At 42.8% G+C, this 24,706-nt stretch overlaps 1 protein-coding gene across 6 annotated transcripts in view; it reads right to left on the bottom strand.

Annotated features, from left to right (window-relative positions):
• Positions 1-24,706, bottom strand: part of DOP1A (DOP1 leucine zipper like protein A) — a 55,983-nt gene that overhangs the window by 11,100 nt on the left and 20,177 nt on the right. For 5 of the 6 annotated variants that reach the window (XM_053381352.1, XM_053381350.1, XM_053381354.1 and 2 more), the window contains exons 10-28: positions 23,610-23,730; positions 21,920-22,039; positions 21,283-21,397; positions 20,503-20,532; positions 19,061-19,291; positions 17,776-18,409; positions 15,342-15,616; positions 13,854-14,006; positions 13,169-13,269; positions 12,627-12,886; positions 8,931-10,938; positions 8,733-8,844; positions 7,710-7,892; positions 5,971-6,096; positions 5,455-5,589; positions 4,577-4,632; positions 2,377-2,481; positions 1,054-1,120; positions 119-263 (exon numbers count right to left, since the gene is read on the bottom strand). In XM_053381352.1, coding sequence (XP_053237327.1) covers positions 119-263; positions 1,054-1,120; positions 2,377-2,481; positions 4,577-4,632; positions 5,455-5,589; positions 5,971-6,096; positions 7,710-7,892; positions 8,733-8,844; positions 8,931-10,938; positions 12,627-12,886; positions 13,169-13,269; positions 13,854-14,006; positions 15,342-15,616; positions 17,776-18,409; positions 19,061-19,291; positions 20,503-20,532; positions 21,283-21,397; positions 21,920-22,039; positions 23,610-23,730 — 4,977 coding nt within the window. The remainder of the gene's footprint in view (positions 1-118; positions 264-1,053; positions 1,121-2,376; positions 2,482-4,576; positions 4,633-5,454; positions 5,590-5,970; positions 6,097-7,709; positions 7,893-8,732; positions 8,845-8,930; positions 10,939-12,626; positions 12,887-13,168; positions 13,270-13,853; positions 14,007-15,341; positions 15,617-17,775; positions 18,410-19,060; positions 19,292-20,502; positions 20,533-21,282; positions 21,398-21,919; positions 22,040-23,609; positions 23,731-24,706) is intronic. The other variant, XM_053381355.1, reaches the window with a different exon arrangement.

Below are 24,706 nucleotides of genomic sequence, written 5' to 3'. Positions count from 1 at the left end.
TAAGGCCCTCAGGCCAAAAGTGTTTCCCCATCTCTGCTCTACTGTTATCATCAACAGAAGCAATTTTGGATACTGATTAAATACGCTGGGCGGGGGAAGGGAGGGGGTAGGAAATCACCTTCAACGTCAGACTCCAAATTGTTTCCATCAACCATGATCTTGGGGGATGGTTTAACCTCCAAATTGCGCCTTAGCCACGTAGTCTGTTCCAGGGACGAGCCAGCGATGGCTCCAATGGCATCCACTATTTTGTGGGTTACATCCTGAAAGAGGCAAGGGGAAGAAATGCAAGATGATGAAAAGAGTCTTGTGCATAAAGAGAAATAGTAATTGATTTTTCTTGCACGATCGATTTCTGCATGAGGGTGATGGATAGCATGCCTAAGGCAGTGCCGCGGTGCAAGGGGTCACTTGATCAGTGGTATTCAGAGCGCTCAGTGTTTATACAAACGTCAATGGTGCAAGGATTAAAAGTGTCAAACCCGCCCCCTTGAGGAAACCTGGGCAATGGGAACATGCAAAAGGATCCTGATGCATTGATGTGTCAGGATTGTGCAGCAGACTGGGAGAATGAAAAGAGTGACAATGGGAGGGGCCTATCAGATGAGGATAAACAGCCAGTGTGGCAACAGACAAGCGGGTGTCAGATCAGCTCCCCATAAGTAGTGACTGGCCAAAGGTAATCCAGAAACAGCTGAGGTGGCCTCATTTGCTGGTTCACTTCAGACAGCAAAACATGGCACATCTAAGCAACAACACCATCAGATTCAAGGTTCACATGTTAAACATGGAACTCACAGCACACATTTCCTAGAAATTAAGTGTACAAAAATCTGACCGAAATCAGAGAGCATTTTTTTTACTAGTTCAATAATTAAAGTGATGTCTTCTAAAGAATGTATCCCTTCTAAAGTATTGAGAAGCAACCCAGGTAAAACCCAGCTTCGGTGTACTACACAACAAAATATTTCAATTACAAAGGTGCTTTCCTTTTATTTTATTTTTAAAAAACACATTTGTACTCAGAAGTAACCAAGGACATAAATTTCTTACCTGAAGATCTCGCTGGTCTTTCTTATTATCCAGATTTGGGTTTTTCATTATAAACTCATTTAAAACGCTTTAAAAAAAGAAGAAGAAGCAAACTTTCATATGAAGGCTTGAATAAAACAGATGGACCAAATATTTAAACCAAGGGGACAACAACTGCAGAAATGCAAAGATGCTCAAGACTATCTAGATGCAAAGAAGGAGGAGCCTAATTTTGATTGCATCTCTCGTTACATTGGAGGCAACTCCAAAAGGTCACCCAATTTTGGAAAGAGGCTTTGCGGTGGCAAGTGGCGGGGCAGGTGAAGGGAGATTGTTTGAAGAGGAAAGGGAAGCCCTCCCGGGAGATCCAGTTACTAAGCAGAAGATCCTTATGTAGCAGTTGGGATTTCGCTCCGTGTATTTATCCAAATGATAAAACAAGTGACTGTTAATACTTTCCACAGCAATGTATACTGACGCTGTGGTTGTCAATGCATTGAAACAAAATATGTGGAGTTATCACCTATTATACCAAATGCATCAAAACAACACAGGGGTTGCATGAGGTTATGGTGATATTATGGACAAGGCAAGCCGACACAAGGGTATAGGTCTGGGATAACAAAGTTTTGGATTACAACAAAATGATATTTTAGCAGATTCATGCAGATTTTTAGGTCATCTCTACATGACACACACCAAAATGGGCAGTGGTGGTCCAAAATGGTGCAAGCTTGGTGTTTTTGAGCCATGTTTCATATTAATAAGAATAATTTTAATCAAAAGACAGGTCAAGGTTTGTTAATTCTGATCAGAGCCCTCTCATGCCCACATGCTGTTTGAAAAAGGTTGTCATCTTCTGATCAAAAATGATCCTCTATAAAAGAGCTCTGGTTCATAACACATTGTGCATTGGGCTTGCACCGTTCTGGATTTCCTTCCCCGTTCTGATGTTGAGAGCGCTTTAAGTACATGTTTAACTCTCACATTCAAATTCATGGGATCTGAACTGAACGAGGCCCCAATAAATTACTGTGGTGCAGTCAAGGCTTGCTCACTGTCACCTACGTAAAGCTGTGCTGATGGTTATTTTTTAGAGCCAGTTACAGGGGTTGGGTTACACAAGACATTTGCTGGATTTCAGCCTTGCTTGCGAAGGCCAAGCCACCTCTCCAAATGTGAGGTAGCAACATGTCCCCCAAATGCAAGAGATAAACTTCTCTCTTAAAATCATCATGGGTACTCCCTATCACTCATCAAGAACGTTTTAAGGTCTCTGAAAAATGATCTTGGCATTCCTCAGTAGGAAAAACTGATGGTGCTCATGCAGACAAAATAGCTCACCCAAGTATGAGAAATTGCCCCGGAGCTGGAAGGCCAAGTTGTATGGAATCCTTCAGAAGAAGCAATAATGAGGCCCAGCTGTCGACTACATTGGACACTGGGATTCTGCAAGAAAAAAAAAAAGAGGTGGTCTTATGGGTTTCCAAAGGCCGTTAGAGTACTTCTTCACACTGCAGCCTAGTGTCAAACAAATGGGATAAACACTGAAACTCAGTGAACGACCCAACAGGTAAGATAAAAGAGCTCTAGAGGAACTGTGACACCAGAAAATAATCCTGCAGATTTTCCAATTTGAGAAAGAGGCTAATTTCCCAAAAGCTGGAATTAGGTTCCAGCTTCTCTTCTGACACTTTTAACCTTAAGTTCTCAAAACCTGCTTTAAAAAACTGAATGGAACGGACTTCCGGGTTGGCGCCATCGCCGAATGGCGGACTCCCTCCGAGCTCCGGAGGGAGCCTGCTCGGCAGGGGCTGGGTCCTACCGCATCGGCGACGCGGGGACCCTTAAAAACCACGGCCACGGAGGCCGTGGACATGGAGACTCGGCTGGCACTGCTAGCGCCCTCCCGACTCGTGAAGGAGCCTTTTTAAAGGCTACGGATCGGGTGCCGGGGAGAAGCGTGGTGCTTTGAGTCCTCTGCTATCCCTGCCGAGCGAAGCCGCATGCCATCCGGCGGAGAGCGCTGACTTCTTCCATTGAGAATTCGGATTTGTAACAACAACCCGTGAGTAATTTGGAAACCGGGTTTAAAAGGAGAAAAAAAGAATTTTTTTTTTTCGGATTTGATACGAGCGGGGGGGGGATCCAAAAAGGAAGTCAGTCCCCCTCCCTACTGTAAACCTTCCAAAACAAGGACTGGGAAACCAAGGTCCAAAAAGAATTGAATTGCTGATAAGAACTAAGAATTCCACGATGGGAAACTACAAGAACTGTGCTGGAGGAAGAATTGAGGGAGAAGGAAAACGTAACCCCCCCCCTGGGAACCGGGGTGATTGAGGAGAGAGCCTGGCGAAAAGCGAAGGAGATTTTGACAGCTGTCAAAGTAGCTGTCAAAGTCCGAAATTTAAAGAGGACTTGATTATGAGGACTTTGCTGGTTAATTTTGCTACAATTTGTTACAATTTGTCAAAACTTGGATATAAAATGGCGAAAATATGGATAACAATCGGACTTTTGGACTAGAGAAAACAAAGTTACAACAATCCCCCTAGAGGAGTTTCGGGACATTACAAAGAAGGTCGTAAGTGGAAAAATACCATTGGAATTCTACAGGACTGGTTATCTTCTGGGAAAGCTGCGAAACGGAAACAATATTGTGTCTACAGGGTGTTTAGCTAAACAATAGAATTTTCTATTGAAGAAAGGAAGGGACTGAACGTATGTTTTTGTTCCTGAATAACAATAATCCCTGCAGACCTACTAAACTTCTGAATTAGAACGTTTTGGCAGCGGAACAAGAGGAAACTGGACTACAACTTGGAAAGAACAATGGGGGGAGCTTTATTAAAGATTGGAAATTAAATGGTTTAAAAATAACTTTAAAAATAATTATAAAAAGAAAAAAGCCAGCAAGGAATCGGGGGGAAAATGTGATTTATGGACTTTAAGAATTCCAGGCAGATAATATGGATTAGTGGTCAGGGGGAAATTAAACCGGGGACGGGGGGGGAGAACTAGAATCCAAAGGCTTGTCAACTATTTTTTGAATTGGCTTTTTTTCATTTACTATACTTTTTATTTCTTGTTTCTTATTTCTTTATTGTGTGAGGTGTCTTTATCACTAAAAAAAAAAGGGGAAATTGTGGAATGGAAAGGGGGTGGGCCCTGGGGAGAGAACTTTTGTCTTTTATTAAGGGTACTGGTGAGGACTGAATAATTTTAAATTTAAATTTGAATAATGGTTTAAACAAATTAAGTTTTAATTAGAACTGAGAACTTGTGGAGCCAACAATATGATAGGGGAATATGGTAGGGGTGGGGGAAGGAGGGAGTCCCGGAAAGAGGGTGTTTGAAAAGAAGGCTTTGAAGGTATTCTATTCTTTTTCTTTCTGTATCTCTGAAAATCTTAATAAATATTATTTAAAAAAAAAAAATAAAAAACTGAATGGAACCACTGCACAAAGCATGCCCTCACACAGCAAACATCTCATCTGGTGACACAGGAGAAAAGAAAAGTCCCCATAACCACTCGCTGTCTTACCTCTGAATGTACGCAAAGAAAAACTGCAGCATGCAGACTTCCAATGAAAGGTGCTTCTAGAAAGATTTAGAAGCAAAGTATTAAAAGAGAACGGTTATATTTTTTTTCAAGGCCACCAAAGTGCATCAAAAGCCAGGAATCAAAATAATAAAGTAAACCTTGCTCAATTTAACAAACAGTGATTGCTTAACAGAGTGCTACATACAGTCTTTCTTAAGGTTTTCCCCTAAATATATTTCCTTGGTTTCTAAGCTTAACTGAAGCTTGGAATGCCAGTTGCGGTAATCTATGATAAGGAGAGGTAGGTTTGGAACTCAGCCCATTTCAAGTTACCATTGTTCCTGGCATTTGAGAACTAGGAGGGGGGTGCAAAATGGGGAAATTTAGAGCCACCAACTTTTTTACTGGAAGCTGGAAATAATGTTCCTATCAAAGGGTTGCACCCAGGTATGTTATATTCTGAGTAAACCTGCTGCAATCAATGGGCTTAAGTAAGTCAACTCCATTTATCTTTTAGGCTCAGAACTGCCATCCATTTTCATTTCCAAAATTAAATGAGGTTGTGTCCACAACTATCTAGCATGAGCTATTACAGTAATCAAAGCAAACTGATTAATTTAGTTACCCATAAAGAAGCAATCCAACACATTTCACCTGTTTTAATTGAATGCATTGGATATGTATGCTTGTTTGTTTTACAGTCACAAACGCCAGCTCCCTCGGTCTGTAAAGCGAGATGAGCGCCGCAACCCCAGAGTAGTCTGTGGCTGGACTTAACTACCAGGAGTCCTTTACCTTTAATGTTTGTCAAACACGGCCTAGCCATCCTAACACCAACTTCTTTTGTTGGAAAATGCAAGCTTAAGCTCTTTCCATACCTTGTCCTTGGCTATTGCTGGTGGTTGCTTCAAGACTTCTTTCACTGTTTGCATAACAGTCTCAGTTCTCATAACGCTGATAGAACGAACCAGCTCCACTAACAGAAGCTGTTCTTCACTAGCTGTAGGAATGACCTAAAAAGTATTATACATTGCTATTGAGTCCAGCACTGAAGTCCTGACAGTTTCACAATTACATGGGTCGTATTATGTGGCCCTGCACAATTTCCCATGGACTCCACCTCCATTTTGCATTGGCTCCACCCACCTCTGGCATGGAGTTCCCAGATAGTTAGCTACAAGAGAAAGTGGCGTTTCGGCCGAAAAAGATACCCCTCCCCTCCTCTAGGACATCTGATCAATGAAACTTACTGGGCTGACTGACAAGCTCCCCACTTGCCTTCCCAGGCATACAAAACACCTGGCCCCCAAGAACCTCAATCTGGACCTTAATATTTTAACCCATTTGAAAAGAAGATGGGAATTATTTTCAAATGGCTGCATTACTTAACATACCTTAGTCCTTGAAGTGTTTTTGTGTTGCCTCCTTTCATTCCACACAAATGCAATAGCTGCCATAAAATGAACGCCGTGATTCATTGAGATAGGGCCCAGCAATTCAAGAATCTGCTGCCTCAGGTTCTGAAATTTAAAGATCATCCTCATTATCAAGCTATGCACCCAGAGAATTTTGCTACTGTCCACCTGGCCTGCAAAGATATGGAAGTATAACTTAAATAATTCCTTAAACTTAGTGGGGTTTTGTTTTTTTAAATTTGCTTTTGTTCCTCAAACAAAACAAAGTATAACATGACAAGCAACATTTAGTTAAGAGCACTAGTTGTATCTGTTTTACTGTAAAGCATGTTTTCTTCTTTACTCATGACTGGAATTCTCCCTTTTTGTTTACTGTGTGATCTTACACAGTCATTCCACTGGAGGCTGCGTGTGACCGGTGGTTGCCAGATATGCTCGTTTGTTAAGTATTTAAAAAAGAGAAATCGCACTACTTGAAACATTTCTTTTGCCTGTTATAAACTGTTCCTGTCTTTCACAATCTGTGTCAGTTTTTCAATCAATTCAACTGTCAAGTTTGTTGGTGCCATTCAGAGAAATCGTTGTCACCTAAATCTATCTTCAAGCTATTGTCAAACATGCTGCTTAATTTAAGTAAGATCTTATTTGTAACATTTTGACTTCTGTCATCAAATATGGATAATAATACCATCCTGAGATCTAAGTCTAGCATCGGACAAGTCTCATTTCGTATATTCATTTATACAGAATTCCTATATCTTCTCACATGACCACCACATATGAAAGTAAGTACCTGAAAACTTAAGATATGTTACAATCACCTAGAAACTGAAAGAACTACAGCTGAATATCTGGTGGGGCAATGCCCTGCCTATGAACCAACAGAAAATAGGATGCCTACATATGATACAAAGAGACACCCTTGGATTATTTTCTGTAGGAACAGCTAAGCAGTATGAATTTTTTGAGGGAAGTTAGTGCTGGTTTGTTTGAAGTGTTAACAAAAGCAAGTGTTAACAAAAAAGAGAGTAATGGGCTAGATCTTGGGTAGGCAAACTAAGGCCCGGGGGCCAGATCCGGCCCAATCACCTTCTAAATCCAACCTGTGGACGGTCCGGGAATCAGCGTGTTTTTACATGAGTAGAATGTGTCCTTTTGTTTAAAATGCATCTCTGGGTTATTTGTGGGGCAAAGGAATTTGTTCATACCCCCCCAAATATAGTCTGGCCCCCCACAAGGTCTGAGGGACAGTGGACCGGCCCCCTGCTGACACCTGGGCTAGATCTTTCATGTTGAAATCCTGTTAACAAATAAAGAATTTGTTTCTTCATTTGTAGCTTCTATCATAACAGAATTCCCCTCAGCTTATTCAATTCCCGAATAAATATTATCATTGGAGAATGTAAGTGATGGTGATGATATGATAATGAAATGGGGCTTGCAAGGGATACATTCCCATTGCAAACAGAAGTAGAATAAAATCTGTGGATGTTTGGTATCAGTGGCTAAGGCTGGATATGGGAGAATTTTAAGAGGAACTTGGAGTCAGAGTTTGCCCTCTGTTAACCTGCAGGGTTGCTGGTGGTTCTTTAGGTTCTGTGTTGGTGATTTACTAAACACTTTGTAGGTTACATTCGAACATACACAACTTAATCTAGTCTGACAAAGTCTTACACACAGTACGCAGACACACACAGCACCATTCATGTTCTTCTGACCTTTGTTGATCCAAGATTAATGGTGGTAATGGATGCAGCAGCTGCAGCAGCTGTTTTCTCTGAAGAATCTGACTGGTGCAGGATGCTCCACAGAAGAGTCACAGATGACATGATCATGTGAAGGATAGACAAGATCCCACTGCGTGCTTCTAGCATATGCTTTTGGTCCACAGTCACCAGAAGCTGGTACCAACAAAGAAGCGCAAAATATATCAATTACGCTCAGTGATACAGGAAAGTGTCTTCCTCCTCCACGCATGTACAATTCTGCCTTTTCTCACTTTGGATCTCTCCTCTCCCTCTTAGCGTTATGTCAGCACTGAGTCGAAGGCTTAGAACTTTAAAATATAGGCATAACACTAGTAGTTTCCTATGCTTCATGGCAGTGGGTATACTAGGGCCGACCCTATCATTAAGCATCTGCACATCAAAAAGGGGTAGTAAATTGGCATTCATTTCATTCGTTATTATAGCGTTTTTATTTCCAGGGATGGAAAGATGCTTGTGTCACTTTCAGGCTCAGGTGCCAAAATAACTCGACTATATTCCTCGTCCTCAGGTGGGCTCTACATCAGGTCCTGCTCTACATCAAGAAGCAAATGTCTTGGGCTGGCCCTAAGGGCTGTACCCTGAATTAGCACTGCTGTTAAACCAACCCAATGCACATGAGTTGTAAGGAAACCATGCAATGTGCAGACTTACTGGGTGCCACTACATAACACAGCAAATTATGGGCTCCTAAACTGTTCTCATAAGCAAAGGATCTATAGCAGGGTTTCCTAAACTTAGGTTTCCAGTTGGTTTTGGACTACAACTCCCATCATCCCTAGCTAGCAGGACCAGTGGTCAGGAATGATGGGAACTGCAGTCCAAAAACAGCTGGAGACCCAGGTGTGGGAAACCCCGATCTAGAGGTATAGTCAATTCAATAATGGTTTCCTCCCTCTCAAATGACAAAAATAAATGTTACAGTTAAAACACATGCATAGACAAAGACACGGTCAAATTCTTGAACATGCTTACCTGATGATATTGTGCAGTTGGATCCAGCAAGCAATAGTGAATGACAGTTGTAATGCCTTCCAGCAGAGTGAGCATCATATCCGGTGGAGTAACTGATGCCATCCAAAGGGGCCTAAAACACAACATTGAATTCGTTGCAATTTTGAAGGGAACAAATTAACATTTTAAAAAATGGCCAAGAGAAAGAGAGACATATACCTGCTGCTGGATAATCCTGTTTCGTATCTGTACTGCTGAATCAGGTTGTCCAGGTTCCGGCAAAGCTGGAGGGTCACAGAAACCACCACTCTTTGGAGCACCTTCCCCATGTAAGGCAGGGAAGCAGTAATGAGTCCTATCCACTGGGGATGCATTTTACAGGCACAGTGCTGGTGCAACGCTCTTATCACGGCACAGAGAAACATGCCTTGGGAGGTGATTGGCTGAGAGTGCAAATACTGAAGGGAAGTCATTGGCTGCTGGGGGTTGATGTGCTCCAAGTCCGTCACGACAAAGTCAAAGCCTGCCTCGTTCTCCTCGGGCACAGTCATCACTCTGTGCTCCAGGACAATGAGCCGCTGGAGGACTTTCAAGAGCTGCGACTGCAGGGTGCTGCCGTTGTCCAGCTCGTCCTCGGAGAAATTGATGAGGCTGTCTTCAGAGTAGCCTTCCTCAATGGCCACCATATTTTTCCCAGCGACCTTCTCGCTGTGCCACTTCTGGGCGCTGAAGATGGAGGAGAGCAAACAGTGCAGAACCACTTTCTGCACCTTGCATTTGGACAGCATGTCCGAGATGAAGCTGGGAAAGCCCTTCGTGGAACTCTCCACCACTTTGGCCAGCTCGGCAAAGAGAAGGGTCAAAATCTCAATGCTCATCATCTGCATGTTGCGGTTCCCTATCAGGTCTTGCGGGGAGACTTTCACGTGGGTTGGATAGTGGCTCCGCATGTAGTACAAGCACAGAGAAATGAGGATCTCTATGTACATGGAGCTACGGAAATTATGGTTCGAGTCCACTGGGATATGGCTGTAGAAGTCTTTGCCCATAACCGATATGCGATGTCTGGCCAAAAGATTCTGAAGTAAGGACAGCTGTGGGGTATAGGCATTGTTGACGCTGGTGGTGGAGATGGCATTCACAAAAGCGGAAGGGTTTGTTTTCAAGATGGCTTTAATGGCAGAGAAAGCATAGAGAGTCCTTGAGGAGTCATACACCTGAAGGTACAACAGCACATGCTGGTATAAAGGATGGATATTAAAGTGGGGCGACTTTCGCATTCCTGGTGACCCTGCGTCACTCTCGATTTCCGAGATCTCTCCCTCTCCGCAGCTGTACCAATTTTCCAAGTCGAGGCCATCGGTGAAGAAAACACTGGTTTGTTTAAGCTTCTCGGCTTGCGCCTTCTTCTTCTCGTCGTCTTTCCTCTTGGCGATTTTGACTTTGGGCTTTGCTCCCGGCTGCTTACCAGACTCTTTCACGATGGTTTCTTTCTCCGATGTTTTTTCAGGGAATTTCCCTTTAAAGCTGAACTGGATGCTGCTGTGACTTCTCTCCCTAGACTTGGTTTCTGCTGACGCGGAAAGCGGGTCACAGAGACTCTGCTCGCTCACTGAGATGCAAGGGGAGGAATTGTTTCTGGAGATTTCGTTAGAAATGCTGTCCAGTCCCGTCTCGGTCGAGGCAGATAGCAATTGAGAACTGTCGTTGCTGAGCAAACTGCTCTGGCTGTCTTGAATGTTTGGGTCTTCAGTTTTAGCAGCCTCTTCGGAGGGATCCAAAGCATTTAGCTTAGTGGAGGCATCTTCTGAATACAGGTAATGCTTACCTGGTTCGGTATCTTCTCCAAGCCCGCTGACAACCTTGCATATCAAGTCAGTGACCACCTGCTGGACAATTTCATCCGGCGAATCTCCCCTCAAATGCTGAGAACTGTCTGTTGCCATCAGGCTTTCAGCTTCTGCCTCGAAGCTTAGGTTATCCCCAGCAGATGACTGGGAACAACCAGAGTCAGAACTCTGCATTATTTCTATCTGATGGTCGGGAAGATCAAAATCAGATGCAACCATAGGAAGAGTTTCACTGCTGGTACTCAGTAGGGAGATCCTGTCACTTAATGGGTTGACTGTAAGACTGAAGTTCTCCATTTCATCCATGGCAAGTTGCTTCTCGTTGTTCTCTTTAGCAGTAATGTCTTGTTCCTGACTTACCGGCATGTGGGCAAATGCTTAAAAGAAAAAGGGAAATTAGATGTGATGTTTTTCTACAGACACTGAACAATTAGTTCCCTAAATCACGTAACATTCCTTCCTTGCTAAAGCAGCTTTACAGACGGTTCACTCTGATCGTTTACAAGTTAATATACAAGAGTCCTATTCAGAGGCTGTATAAATTACATTTAGGTAGCTATCCCTCAGTTAACTCTAAATGCTCTGTAGATGGGTTTACAGACCCAACAGAGCTCTGGATCAGGGCCCATCTGTGTTGCAAATATGAGCAATTACTAACAGAAGTACAAAAAGCACTCAATACGTATTTTAAAAAATGTTCTAAATCTGCAAAGCAAAGCATTTGACCTCTGATTAAATGTTGCTATTGGACTTTGACATCTGTAATTGATCAAAAAAGGAGAAGATAATGTATGGGGGGGGGGATATTCAGACATTGTGCTTGGTTTATGGTTTAATTAGGTTCTCATCTGGCATGTCAAGAATTCCACATTAAGTTAGAGAATAAATTACATTGTGCAGTAATGCATTGCAAAGCATTTGACCTCTGATTAAATGTTGCTATTGGACTTTGACATCTGTAATTGATCAAAAAAGGAGAAGATAATGTATGGGGGGGGGGATATTCAGACATTGTGCTTGGTTTATGGTTTAATTAGGTTCTCATCTGGCATGTCAAGAATTCCACATTAAGTTAGAGAATAAATTACATTGTGCAGTAATGCATTGTGGATGAGTAATAAACAGAAAACAATCCATACCAGAATTCATTTTTAAAGGGTTGGTTTAGTAAAACACAGAAATTATAACCTGATGACCAGATTTATCATAAATGTAACTGAATAACTTCCCAGTTCATAACATATATACTTGGACTAAATTCCTCTTGATAAACAAGCTTATCAATAATCCATTAATTCTAAAAATAAGTTAAGACTCTTAGACTAGATGACAGTCCACAAAATAGGAAAGAAATAATGTTTAGAGAAGACAGTATCTGCTTCGGCTTGTGGCATTATTACCATTATTGGCGAGTCCCTTCTAAACCAATACAGTGGTACCTCGGGTTAAGTACTTAATTCGTTCCGGAGGTCCATTCTTAACCTGAAACTGTTCTTAACCTGAAGCACCACTTTAGCTAATGGGGCCTCCTGCTGCCGCTGCGCCACCAGAGCACAATTTCTGTTCTCATCCTGAAGCAAAGTTCTTAACCTGAGGTACTATTTCTGGGTTAGCGGAGTCTGTAACCTGAAGCGTCTGTAACCTGAAGCGTCTGTAACCTGAGGTACCACTGTATGATGTCTAAATTGAGATGCTTCAAGAAAATGGTATCAGGACAGAATACTACCAGAGCACTCCTTTCATACCATTCTAGACTCCATGCCATCCTCTCCGGGATCAGTAATGGCATGGACAGCATTGGCCCAGCTACTAATTCATGGATATATTCCATTTGTGATATGACCCCATATGGAAGTGCAGGAAACCCCCGATTTGCTTGGGGGTTGCATTCTGGGTCATCGCACGAGACGGCGGAGTGTATGTATGCCCGCCCTGCTCTAGGTCCGACCATGCTGTGCACGCCTTGAACATGCACAAAATGGTCATTGTCTGTATGATGGAGTATTGTAAAGGCATATTAGTAAGGCAGATATGTGAAATTAGGGTTTTTAAACACAGTACTTACAATCACCACAGTTAAATTTCTGCATAAAATTATTTTCATTTTCATCCTCAGGATAACAAGATGGTTTATTCCAGTAGCATTCAGCCTGCACTCTCTGGACAGAAATGCGCTGAGTTTTTGGGTGGAGAAGCAACAGAAGCAAAGGTTCAAGGACTCTTGCAATGTCGTGACGTTGGAGCACTTGATTTAACCAGGCCTGACCGACTGACCAGGTAGAACCATCCAAACTGTTAAGGCTGTCCAGCATGATAAACAAGGACCTGAGGGTGGGGGGGAAAATCCAAATAAAAACCACAATGGTTGTAACTATGGGCATCAGCCGGTAGTTTCTTTAGCTGGGGAAACCTGGCTGAACAACTTGACAGACACTTCATCTACTGCATAATGGGAGGACTCTGCAAAGGTCTAAGAGATGACAGAGGTCTCCCTGGGCTATCTTTCCATTTGGAATTGGGAGGGGGGCTGCCTTCTAGGTCAGAAAGTGACATGGCTCTTCCTGGGTAGAGACAATTAAACTCTGAATATCTTTGAATCCAACCAACCTGTCAAATGAGCGACCATACGATGAGGACTTGTTAATATGGAGGTCTCTGGTGAGGTGCCAAAGCACTGCAAACTTGGCATGAGCTTCTGTCCTGATTTTCTGCACAATAAACAGACAGATAACATGGTGAAACAATTCACTGGAGGAAGTATGGAGGGAAGTGGAAATCTAAATCAGAGCCAAGTCGGAACACATGGAAACGGTATAATCAAGTAATTGCTGCGGTTAAATCATAAATGAAATCACAAGCTAGCTTTTGGTTCACAATTTTCCTTTTTGTACCTTTCCCTCAGTACAGTATCAGAATAGGAACGCAGAAATAAGAGGGCAGAGCGGTATGAAGTTTGTTATTTATTTAGTGCCATCCAAGAAGCTGGACTAAAGACAGTATCTGAACAAAATTAGAGGAAGAGCAAGCCTGGTTGCAAAGAACCACACTGGAAAGAAGGAACTATTTTATTTATTTTATTATTATTTTTAATTAAGACACTACTGTTAGGAAGGAAGGTTGCCTGCATAAGAATTGCACTGTTCCTCACCAACACCACCGTGAGGCTCCCATGTCTTGCATTTTACCTGCATAATCTGCAATGATAATATAGGATTCTAAAATAGTTTCACTGCCTCAATTCCCAAATTTAGCGCACCTCAAAAGAGCGTAATACATGTGAGCCAATATTTACCTTGTCTCTGTGGGTCAACTGTTGACTGATAACATCCTCGCAAATGCTAGATGACGGAACTAGATTGTGCAACTGGAAAAAAAGCTCCACACTCTTCTGGTGATGTTGAGGAGTTCCATCACCCAGCTGGTCCCATAGTGTTAATGCCACATGCTTTGGAAAGGAACACAGGAGAAATACACACAGACACAGTTATAGCTGTCTTATCAGAGTGAACAGCTGGGGGGAGATGCCTAGGTGTAGCCCAGCTGGTGGAATAGTAGAAAAACACTGAGATCCAAATGTGATGTAGGTGCTCCTCTACAATGGGAAGGCACTTCTGCTTTTACAAGGTTTTCCCCGATTTCTGCCAAGTCTATCCTCTTGCTTCCACCCCCAACACATCCTATATTCTTCCATAGGCTCCTCTACCCCTCAAAAGTGGCTTTTCAGGGGGTTATGGAGGGAGGTTAGCATGAAAAAGCCTCACTGTTCAAGCAGAGTTCCACCCATGAATTTTTGGGTCCAAGCCTTTATAAGGCCCAGAAAGAAATTTCTGTAAAATGCAATAACAACCTCTGTTTTAGCAGCAGTTTCATTGCAAACTGCATGGTGCCACAGCAGCAGCAAAGCCCCTTGCACTGAGTTTCCCAAGCGCCCAATAACTAGCAGGCTGTCAGACACTGGGAAAGTGCTGTGCAGTGGACTTTGACAGGGGTGGGGGTGGAACAACAGGGTGCTGTTGTGCTCATGTCCTGCTGGAAGGCTTCCAAAGGGCTACTGTGAGAACAGGATGCTGGACTAAATGGACCATTGGCCTGATTCAGCAGGCTGTTCTTATGCTCTTATCAGGATTGTAGATAAAATACTTAACAAGTAGTGTAGTGAGTAATGAGCTTCAGAGCAATGTATTAAGTTTCATTTAACCCAAAGCAGTGATAACAGCCTTGTAAGGTGCAAAGTTTGGGTGCAGTTCTTAGAAATTAAGTACCTCTGAAGTTCAGAAGTGGGTCAGCAGGTGGACAGAACTGCTGTGCTAGTTTCCCAGCAGACAGATCACTGTTGGAAGGTGGATGGGTGAGGTATTAGGGAGGTCAGTGTGGTGCTAACACATTGGCAGGAGCACCAGACTGGCTCGCTGGTGTGTTTGCACCATGCCACCCTCCCTGCTGCCTCACGAATATGCAACAGCAACCCACCTGCTGGGATGCTAGCATAGGAGCTGTGCCCCACTTGACAGCTTCTGCATAAGTCCTACCAAAAATCAATAGAATTTAAGGACATAACCTTGTCTAGATACAATTAAAAAATAAATAAATCAATGTTTCCGAACAAGCCAACTTCAAACCATAGGTTATGCAGCTGGCTTACTTTCCCAGCTAGAACTTGCTTTAAACCACCACCTAACAACTAATCAGGCTTTGTAGAAAGTGAAAATAAACGCTGCAGAGGTTCTTCTGCCGGGCACATTTTTATCATTGCAGAAGCTGTATGACTGTTTTACTGTACCTTGAAAAAATCTGTCTTTTCAGCCATGTATCGGAGGTTGCCTTGAGTGAGAGGAGGTCTGATCACAACAGCCACTCTCCCTTGGTTTGGACTCAGAGGCTGTGGCGCTTCCACACTATTCAGATTTTCTCCAGTGACAACAGCAACGGACTGAGTCAATCCCACTAAGTCCATTATTAAAGAAATAGTGACACCTTGGATGCTGAAATCACTGGCTTGTCTGCAAGCACCCATAAGAGTCTGGAGCCACAAGGGGGGCTGCTCTTCTTCACAATCTGAAAGGAAAGGGCTTCCATTAAAAAAAAGCAGTTCCTCTTATATTGGAAAATTATATTTATTCCCACCCACCACCACTCCATCTTGCATATCTACTGTACCACCATCAGCTTCTTCATATAGGTTAAACTCTAATGGGAAAAGTAGAATGAGCAAAAATAAAACTTTGCAGAAATGTATCACAGTTTACTCCGCATGTCTAGCTGGGCTTTTGATGGCCTATCTTCAAACAGCAGACCAGCCCTGTGCTACCCCAAGCAGGTAGGCTGCTTTTGAAAATCAGTGTTCAAAAGCAGTTTCAGATGTAGTATGGAGAGGCTGCTTTTTGATATTTTAATTTTTAAAAATCCCGATGCGTATATGCAGTAGGCACTTGGGCATACTGAAATGGATCACGGCCACCATCTAAATTTGTAATGGATCTCAAGGGATCATGACAAGCAACCATATCACACAGATAATGTTGAACAGGAGGAATGAGAGATTAATTGCAGTCTAAAAATGATAAAAGGAATGAAGGGAGGCAGTAATGCAAATATGGTCCCCATCCTAGAACTAAGATGTACACCTGATTTGCACACATGAGGTTGTATCCAACTAAGTACTACTCAAGTAGACCAAATGAATCAGAAGACATGACTTGCTTAAGTCCATTGATTTCAATGGGTTTATTGTGTGTAACGCATGGACTGTTTCATTTATTTCAATGGAGATATCAGATCTGAACGTGCCTGCTGATCCGCAGACTCCAATGAAAGCAGAGTACACGCATCAGAATTCCCAAGCTTAAATGAATTAATTGCCCTCCAACCATGAATTAGCTGCTTTCCAAAATCATCCCTTCTATTCCTGCTTCTTTATCTATATGCAGCATATATATATATATATAGGTCCTTAAGCATGACAAGTATAATCTGTGCTAAAAACCCCAAAAACACCTGACATGAAACTGAACAACAAAAAGGTGGCAAGATATAGTAGAAATAGCCAATGTTACAACCTCCAGATGTTGTTGGGCTACAACTCCCAGCAACCTCAGCCAGCAAGGTCAGTGGTTGGGGGTGATGGAAGTTGTAGTCCAACAACATCTGGAGGGAGTAGAATAATAACCAAAACTCTAATAGTTGGGTAGTTAAGCACTTATGAAAGATGGAGTAGCAACTGCACACCATCACTGTCACAGGAATGGAGCTACTTTAATGATATGGCTATTATTTCAACTACGTAAACCTCAGGTTGGCTGTGGGGGGGTGTCAGTAACCTCACACGGATTGTACAAAAGTGCTTCACAGTGGGCCCCTTGGGGATGAGGTCTTGGGGAACAGAAGCTCAGAACCTTATGCTGCACATGCAGAAGGTTCTCGGGCTCAACCCCCAACATCTCTAGCGAATAGGACCAGGAGGTGGGAAAGGCCCAGCTAAGCCTGAGACCCTGCAGAGCCAGTGCCAGTGAGAGCAGACAGCGCAGGGATTGATGGGCAAATAATCTGACCTGGGGTAAGGTAGTTTCAATGCTTCCATATGAGACTTTTTTTTGGGGGGAAACTACAGCTAGAAACTGATTTCAGAAAACAAAGCTTTCAGAAGCCCCAGAGGAAATGAATGCCTGTTCTTTGAGACTAACTGAGACAGAATACTACTACTGCCCCCCCAACCTTCTTTTGAAAGATGAGATACTTTGTATGCATCAACAAAGCTGTGAAGTTTTCATATGTATTAGATACTCAATACAGGAGCTTATTAACTGCAAGCAACCATATCACACAGCAGATGTGAAGTGTGAGAATAACCTACACCAAAAATACATTGGAAGTGCATCAATTTACATCTGATGTATCCTAATGTCAAACATACATACTGATAGGAATTAAGCAGGATTGGTGCCTAAGTCTGAAGCAAATCCATTCCAACAATTACCCAAATCAAAACCCAGTATACCTCCCATCAAGCCCTTTTTTTTTACTAGGAAACATTTCTTTAAATAAATAAATAAATAATAATAATAATAATAATAATAAAAGAATAGGAGAACTGGGTTTGTGCACAAAGAGAGAAAGAGAAACAAAAGGTAGTCAAAACTGGTTTTACAAAAAGTGAAAGATCAAACCTGAAAGGAAGTTTTAATGGGGAGGAGATTAAAATGTAGGAAATTACTCACCAATATCTGTCTGTTCAGCATGTATTTCTGATGTGTGGTTTCCCTCTGCAATGTAAACTGGAAAACTTGAGCACTCAAGGAAGAGCTGACATGCAGCAATGAAGGCAGAGAGGTATTCTTTTGGTGATGTCTTCTTAGTGGTCCTTTTCCCTTTAGCGGCATCCCCTTGTGACTCTCTGGTACACTGTGCAGCCTCTCCTTTCCCCCTGACAAGGTCCTCCTGAAGCTCAGCCGCTAAGGGCCGAGACAAGGAGTTGCTTGGAATGATGTACAGGTTGATAAATCTGGTTAAAAACTGCTGGACATACTCCAAACAGCACTGCATTGCAGTCTTCTGAACTGTTGTTGTCTTCCCACTTCGAGATCCTGTCCCCTGGGTCATCTTGGAAGACGGCTGAACAATCGTTTCCTCGGAACCCAGAGTGGAGACTGTCTCAGTCTCTGAAGAAGTGCTGCCTATCATGGGGAGGCCAGTTGTTCCAGGCCCCCCACTCAGCATCCTGTCAATGTCATCAGTCATATCTGCCTGATACTGCACAAACTCGGTAAAGCCACTTTCGGATGACCGGCTGCTTGGAGGATTTTCACCATCTTCAAACACATCATTTGGGTTCTCCGCAGAAACTGGTGGCATCTAATTGAGACAAGAGTAAGGAAGGAGCAAGAGCAGAATAAAATCAGAGGTGGAAAGCAAACCGTGTCCTTTTGTGTGTTAGCAAATGTTGTTCTCTCATTTTCACCAGCTGCACACCTCACTGTCGTTTGTTTATGGTTTATGAGCAGGTGAGTTCAGAAAACCAGTCTCTGCAACCCCCAGTGATTTTTTGACACTACCACTTAAGGGATCCTCACCGAATTTGACAGGATTCCATACAGGTGACAGGCAGGCCTCTCTGGGAGACTTTCCTACAGCCAAGGTGCCACCACCGAGAAGGCCCCATTCCTAGTAGCCACTTGTCTCACTTCACTTGGCAGGTGCACACAGAGCAGAGCCTCTGATCTTATGGATCAGGTCTTTTACACTTCCAGAGAAACAAACAAACAAAAATATGCATGTATATTCCTAACTTATTAAGCCTTTCTGTGTTCCTGGTGCACATGGCACACAAAGCTATCTTTTTTCTAATATAAAGCCCGCAAGGTGCATATGTGGCAGCCAGTCCATTCTTGAAGTATGCCACAGGTTTTAAAGCAACGGAATGGGAGTTATGCTTATAACAACTGTTTCAAAAGTTGGAGCTGTTTATTTTTAAAAACGAAACAAGAAGAGTATTTTCTGGATTACCTTTCTTTCTTCCCATTCTTTGACGATGCTGTGCCTGCTCGGAAACTGCAAGGCACCGTCAGTACCAGCGGACAACAGCGGAGGCTGAACTTTGCTAAGAATCTTTGAGCAGAGTTTCAAGGAATCCGCTAGCTCAGACAAGTGCAAAGTCTGCAGGTGGCTCGTCAAGGCAGAGACCATCCTGAGTAGCAGCTGAGGCAGATGTTCCGTTTGTATTTCAATATAGGTCTCCTAGCAACAAAATACAATTAGAACTGGTATCAGTGGCTTCTGTAATTTATCCTTTCTACGGACTTTAGCTACAAGTTTCAATAGTTCTATTTTTATGAAATTTGAAAAAAGAAAGGAAATGAAGACTTGGTTAAAAAGCAACAACTTTTAAACATGGGGTGATAGCTAATTCTGTTTGTCCACTAGCAGGGAGCACTGCCAGTGGTGCAACAGGGGCTTCCCCTCCCTCTCCCTACAGCCTCCCAATCTGCTTTTGAGGGGTGGGAGACATCTTGGATCAGATGGCAGGGGGAGCATGGAGTGCTGCAAAAGGGAGGAGAGGAAGGGGAAACTAGCTTGGCACAACACTGGGTATCACTCATGTTATACATATGAATTTATAATATTGAATCTTGATCACTTAACAAATTCAGTCACAATATGCAGGGGAGAGTCATGCTGTGGGAAGATGGGTTTTATGGGGATGTTTAGAGAACCTGTGCTGCTATTTGCTAAATACAGACCTGTGTATATCTCTGTATCTATCTATCTATCTATCTATCTATCTATCTATCTATCTATCATCTATCATGTGCATAGAAGCCAACTCTTAGGGGCCAGGGAGGCTTTGGCCCCCCCCTAAAATATTTGAAGGGGCTGAGCCCCACCCAAGATGATGGGCATTGCCATTCAAATGGTGTGCATGCATCATGTCATGTGATCAATTATGTGGGGCGGGGCATATCTGCCCCCCCTTTTTTATTCAAGTTGGCACCCCTAAGCATGCCTACTTATGTGTATTTATAAATGAACAGGTTGCATGTATGTTCAAGCACAGGACAGTAAGCAGCACAGTCTTTAAAATATTTCAGGAAGGGTGGTTATTCTCCCTGTTTAATCTACATTTGACACAGTTGTTATAACAGCAAAGAAAGCATTATCCAGGGAAGTGCATTAAGCTGTAGTGATTTGAGGGCTTAGGAAATATGATAAAACTCCCAAGAGAAGAGCAACTCGGTGTTTCTGATGTAAGTGAGAAACAAATGTGCATTTATTGTGTAAAAAAACGGTTGTTTGAAAACACTCTAAAACTACAAACTGATAACAATTCCACAGAGGGCAATCAAATATTCACGATTCTTTCACATTTAATATTACCAAAATATATACTGTCAGAAACATGTAACCAGATCACTTTTAATCAAAAGAGGAAAACAGTCTGAATGTCATACCTGACAAAGCACTCTCATACTTCTAGTAGGCTTTGAAATGAGAAAGCAAAGAGTTTGAAGACAAAGGAGAGACAACAGGAGGCAAAAAACCCAAAACATTTCTAAGAGCCTTCATTAAAATATACAATGTTGATAGAGAAATATGATTGCGGCATGCATAAAAAACTACTGCTATCTAACAAGTTTAACGAAATCACAGCGCCACATATCCTGCTGTCAATTAGCATAGTAATAGATAAAGGAGGAGGGATGCAAGAGAAAGAAGTGAGGCTGAGCCCACAATCAAATAATAAACAGATCTCTGTGTGATAAAATCTCATTCTTAAAATTAAGACCCTACTGCAAGGGGAATGTCTTCCCCTCAGGGGAGTCTTCCAGGGGCCACATGACTGTGAGGGGGCTGAGACCAGACGGAAAAGTGGGAAGAGCAATGTAGAAGAATATTAGCTCTGCAAGGTTAGCTAGTTTCTATACACCAAGACATCTATCGTCCATCTAGACAAGCAAGGGTCATCGGAGGTGAAGACACATTTCAACCATACAAACACAAGCAAGGAGGGGCATGGCCTGGGGAGAGTTGCACGAGCCAGACAGAAAGGACCAGAGGGCTGCATTTGGCCCCCAGGTTCCCCACCCAGCCCCTATCATATCACTTTTGAAGCAATGCCTGCCCACTTTGCTGGATTAAAGACCTCTTTCATGCCACCCGGAGAGTTACCTAGCTTAGAAAACCACAGAGTAGTGGGAGGAGAACCAAGTTGTGAGCAGTAGAAATCTTACCAAAGATACTATATCCAACAAAAAATCAACTAGTAGGCAGAAATTGGTAAGGGGGAGTTCAGCAGGTTCACTACCACCTCCAGGCACAGTCTGTAGTCGGGCATGCAGTGTCCTCCTATGAATTCAAAGCATAATTTATTCATTGGTAGCAGTGTGGCTGTGTAACTAGTAATATTAGCAGGATATTTGGCCCTGCCGAAGTCGTTGAACTACAACTCCCATTAGCTTCAGCCAGCCTGGCCAACGGTCAGAGATGATGGGAGCTGTAGTCTAGCGAAATCTGGAGGGCCACAGGTTCTACATCCGTCAGATAGATTAATAACCACAGACAGATATGTAGCACCGCAAATATCCTCGAAGTAATGATTTGCAACGGAATCAGTTCACACATTCAGCTGCAAGTCACCAGGCACTGAATCATAACACGACACACATGCACATGGAAACTGACACCAAGAGTAGAGTAACAATCTATGTATAGCGAGATTCCTCTTTCTAAAAGATCTATACAGCATACTTTGACAACTTAGAATCACAGTATACAGGTTTTTAAAAAAACGTAAGCGTATCAACTCAATTGTGTTCCTCTACCAGGACACAACAGTACACAAAACATCTTCAGTGAAATATAACTTACCTACAACATTCTTCAAACCAACGGGCAATGTAATCCCACATATAGTAAGGCTCAAAAGAATTGAACAGAAGATTGGCAGTTTTAATCAGCTCTGCTGTTTTCTTATTTTCCCTCAGTTTGCTGAAATAAAAATGTAACAGTATTCAGAACAAAAGTACTTCTCCATTTTCAATCTTGCTCCAAACCTACTTCCTGATTTCCCTCACAGCAACCTCCCCCTTTGTTACTACATTTTCCCACCTTTATCCTCCTCCTGCAATCCTACTGCCTCTTTTATTTATTTGCTATCATTACCATAGAGGCAAAACCTCTGAATCCGGAATCGTTCAAAGCAGTAGACAAGGTAAGAATTTGTCGCTGCTGACACAGCCCACCGCAAGCTTCCTCAGGGAGATGAATGGGTATAGCTTCTCAGCTGTAGCTGCTCTGAATGAGCTGCAGAGGTAAGAGAGAAGCCCATCTATTGCAAAGTCCGTGTTACTGGCTACCAAGCAAGCAGAACCTAAATCTGCAGTGCAGAAGCCTTTGAGCACAAGTCTTTCTATGGCTAACTACAGGGTAGGCTCTGTGAGCCGACATAACTACTGAATTGTGACCAGTATCAGGCTAGGCATTCACATCTACAGTAGAAAGAGAAAAAGGTCTTCTTCCCCAACCTCCTCTGCTTTAACACTTTACTTGGGCTTCACCATCATAATCCGTTTCCACTGGCTTAGCATGTAGTCTGAGAATTTCATGGATAGGAAGTGCTCTCTGATTAATCACTAATGGGAAATATATATATAAAACAGAAAGGGGGAATTATGTTTGGTTTTGTTCTTATTTTTACCATGTACTTCGTGTTTTTTATATTGTATTTTTATGTTGTGAACCGCCCTGAGATGAAGGACAATATATAAATTTAATTAAAAATAAGAAACTAATTATATCCCAGTGGACTAGGACCTGGGAGGCTAGAGTTCAAATCTCCACCCAGCTGTAAAGTTTATGGGGAAGTAACCTTGGGTGTGTCACCATCTCTCAACCTAAATATCTCACAGGACAGGTGCACAAATAAATTGGAGGGAGGAAGAAGTATGTATCCTGCCATGAGCTCCTTGCAGGGAAGGTGGGATATAAATGTAACAACAAATAAATATGCTACTTTTAGCACACACACTTTGTGAATGCTCTCCCTAAAAATACTGGCTCGGGTCGGGTATTTTAAAGGTAAAGGCAAAGGTACCCCTGACCGTTAGGTCCAGTTGCGGAGGACTCTGGGGTTGTGCGCTCATCTTGCTCTATAGGCCGAGGGAGCCGGCGTTTGTCTGCAGACAGCTTCTGGGTCGTGTGGCCAGCATGACTATGCCACTTCTGGCGAAACCAGAGCAGCGCATGGAAACACCGTTTACCTTCCCGCCAGAGCAGTACCTATTAATCTACTTGCACTTTGACGTGCTTTCGAACTGCTAGGTGGGCAGGAGCTGGGACGGAACAACGGGAGCTCACCCCATTGCGGGCATTCGAACCGCCGACCTTCTGATCGGCAAGCCCTAGACTTTCAGTATCTGATCCAATCCCTGACCCACATGACATATCCAATTAATATTGCAACTTCCCACATTCTCAAAATAATTTTGCATGAAAGGCTGCTGTTCAAGAAACTGGGCTTTAGGAAGGGATTTCTCTTTTTTCCTCTCGATATAGCCACCTGCTTAGCTGAGCATGGTCCTTGCTGAAGGAGGAGTCCACCTGCAGATCCAGCTCCGCTTTGCATTGAGTATATAATGTCCTAAATACTTCAATCAGTACATCCTCTAATATTACAGGTCCTACAAGGAACAAGAGAAAGAAATTATATTAAGAAGAAGAGGAGTTTGGATTTGATATCCCGCCTTTCACTCCCTTTAAGGAGTCTCAAAGCGGCTAACATTCTCCTTTCCCTTCCTCCCCCACAACAAACACTCTGTGAGGTGAGTGGGGCTGAGAGACTTCAAAGAAGTATGACTGGCCCAAAGTCACCCAGCAGCTGCATGTGGAGGAGCGGAGACGCGAACCCGGTTCCCCAGATTACGAGTCCATCGCTCTTAACCACTACACCACACTGGCTCTTAATTAAGAATTCCACTGGCTAGTATCTGAATTCATTTTATCTGCAGTTATACCAATTGTACAATTCAATAATGCACAACAAAAGACACACAACTTTATCCATGCTTTCTATTTGGCTGAAACATGTTAAAAGCACACTGAAAACTGTTGGAAAGGATGGTGCTGCTACCACTAATTTAAGAAGGAATGTGATCTCCTGGCACTGCCAGTACAATGTAGTAACGCGTTTTCTATGGCTCTGTTGATTTCATTAAAACTTAATATGTGCATGCTGTCTTTAAGACTTAGGCTATGATCTTAACCTGAAACGCATCATAGCAAGCTTGTTTTAAGACTGCATCTGACCTTTCAACTGCAAGTGAAAAAGGCGAAGCGCATTTATTTCAAAAACTGTTGCTCAATTCATTCCCAGTGCCTGTTTTCTTTACATTGTCAGAATTGAGAAATTCTGGGCTTGCAATCTGACCTCAAACATGCCTGCTGACATATGTAGCAGCTACACTACAGTAACTCTTGTGTTATCCTCTGCAATTCTGTTCAAGTGCAATTCTAACCACTTCTGAGGAGCGTTTCTATCGCATCAAAGCAGCACCCTCTCTTTCTCCTGTGCTAATGCAACACTGCATTACCAAAACTCTGTGATAATCAGATAGTGGGTGATTTTTAGAACAGAGTAAAGGAGGTACAGCTGCATGG

This window comes from Podarcis raffonei, chromosome 3 (genome assembly GCF_027172205.1).
Source record: "Podarcis raffonei isolate rPodRaf1 chromosome 3, rPodRaf1.pri, whole genome shotgun sequence".
Taxonomy (NCBI): domain Eukaryota; kingdom Metazoa; phylum Chordata; class Lepidosauria; order Squamata; family Lacertidae; genus Podarcis; species Podarcis raffonei.
Note: the sequence above shows the minus strand (reverse complement) of the source record. Positions and strands in the feature narration are given on the sequence as shown.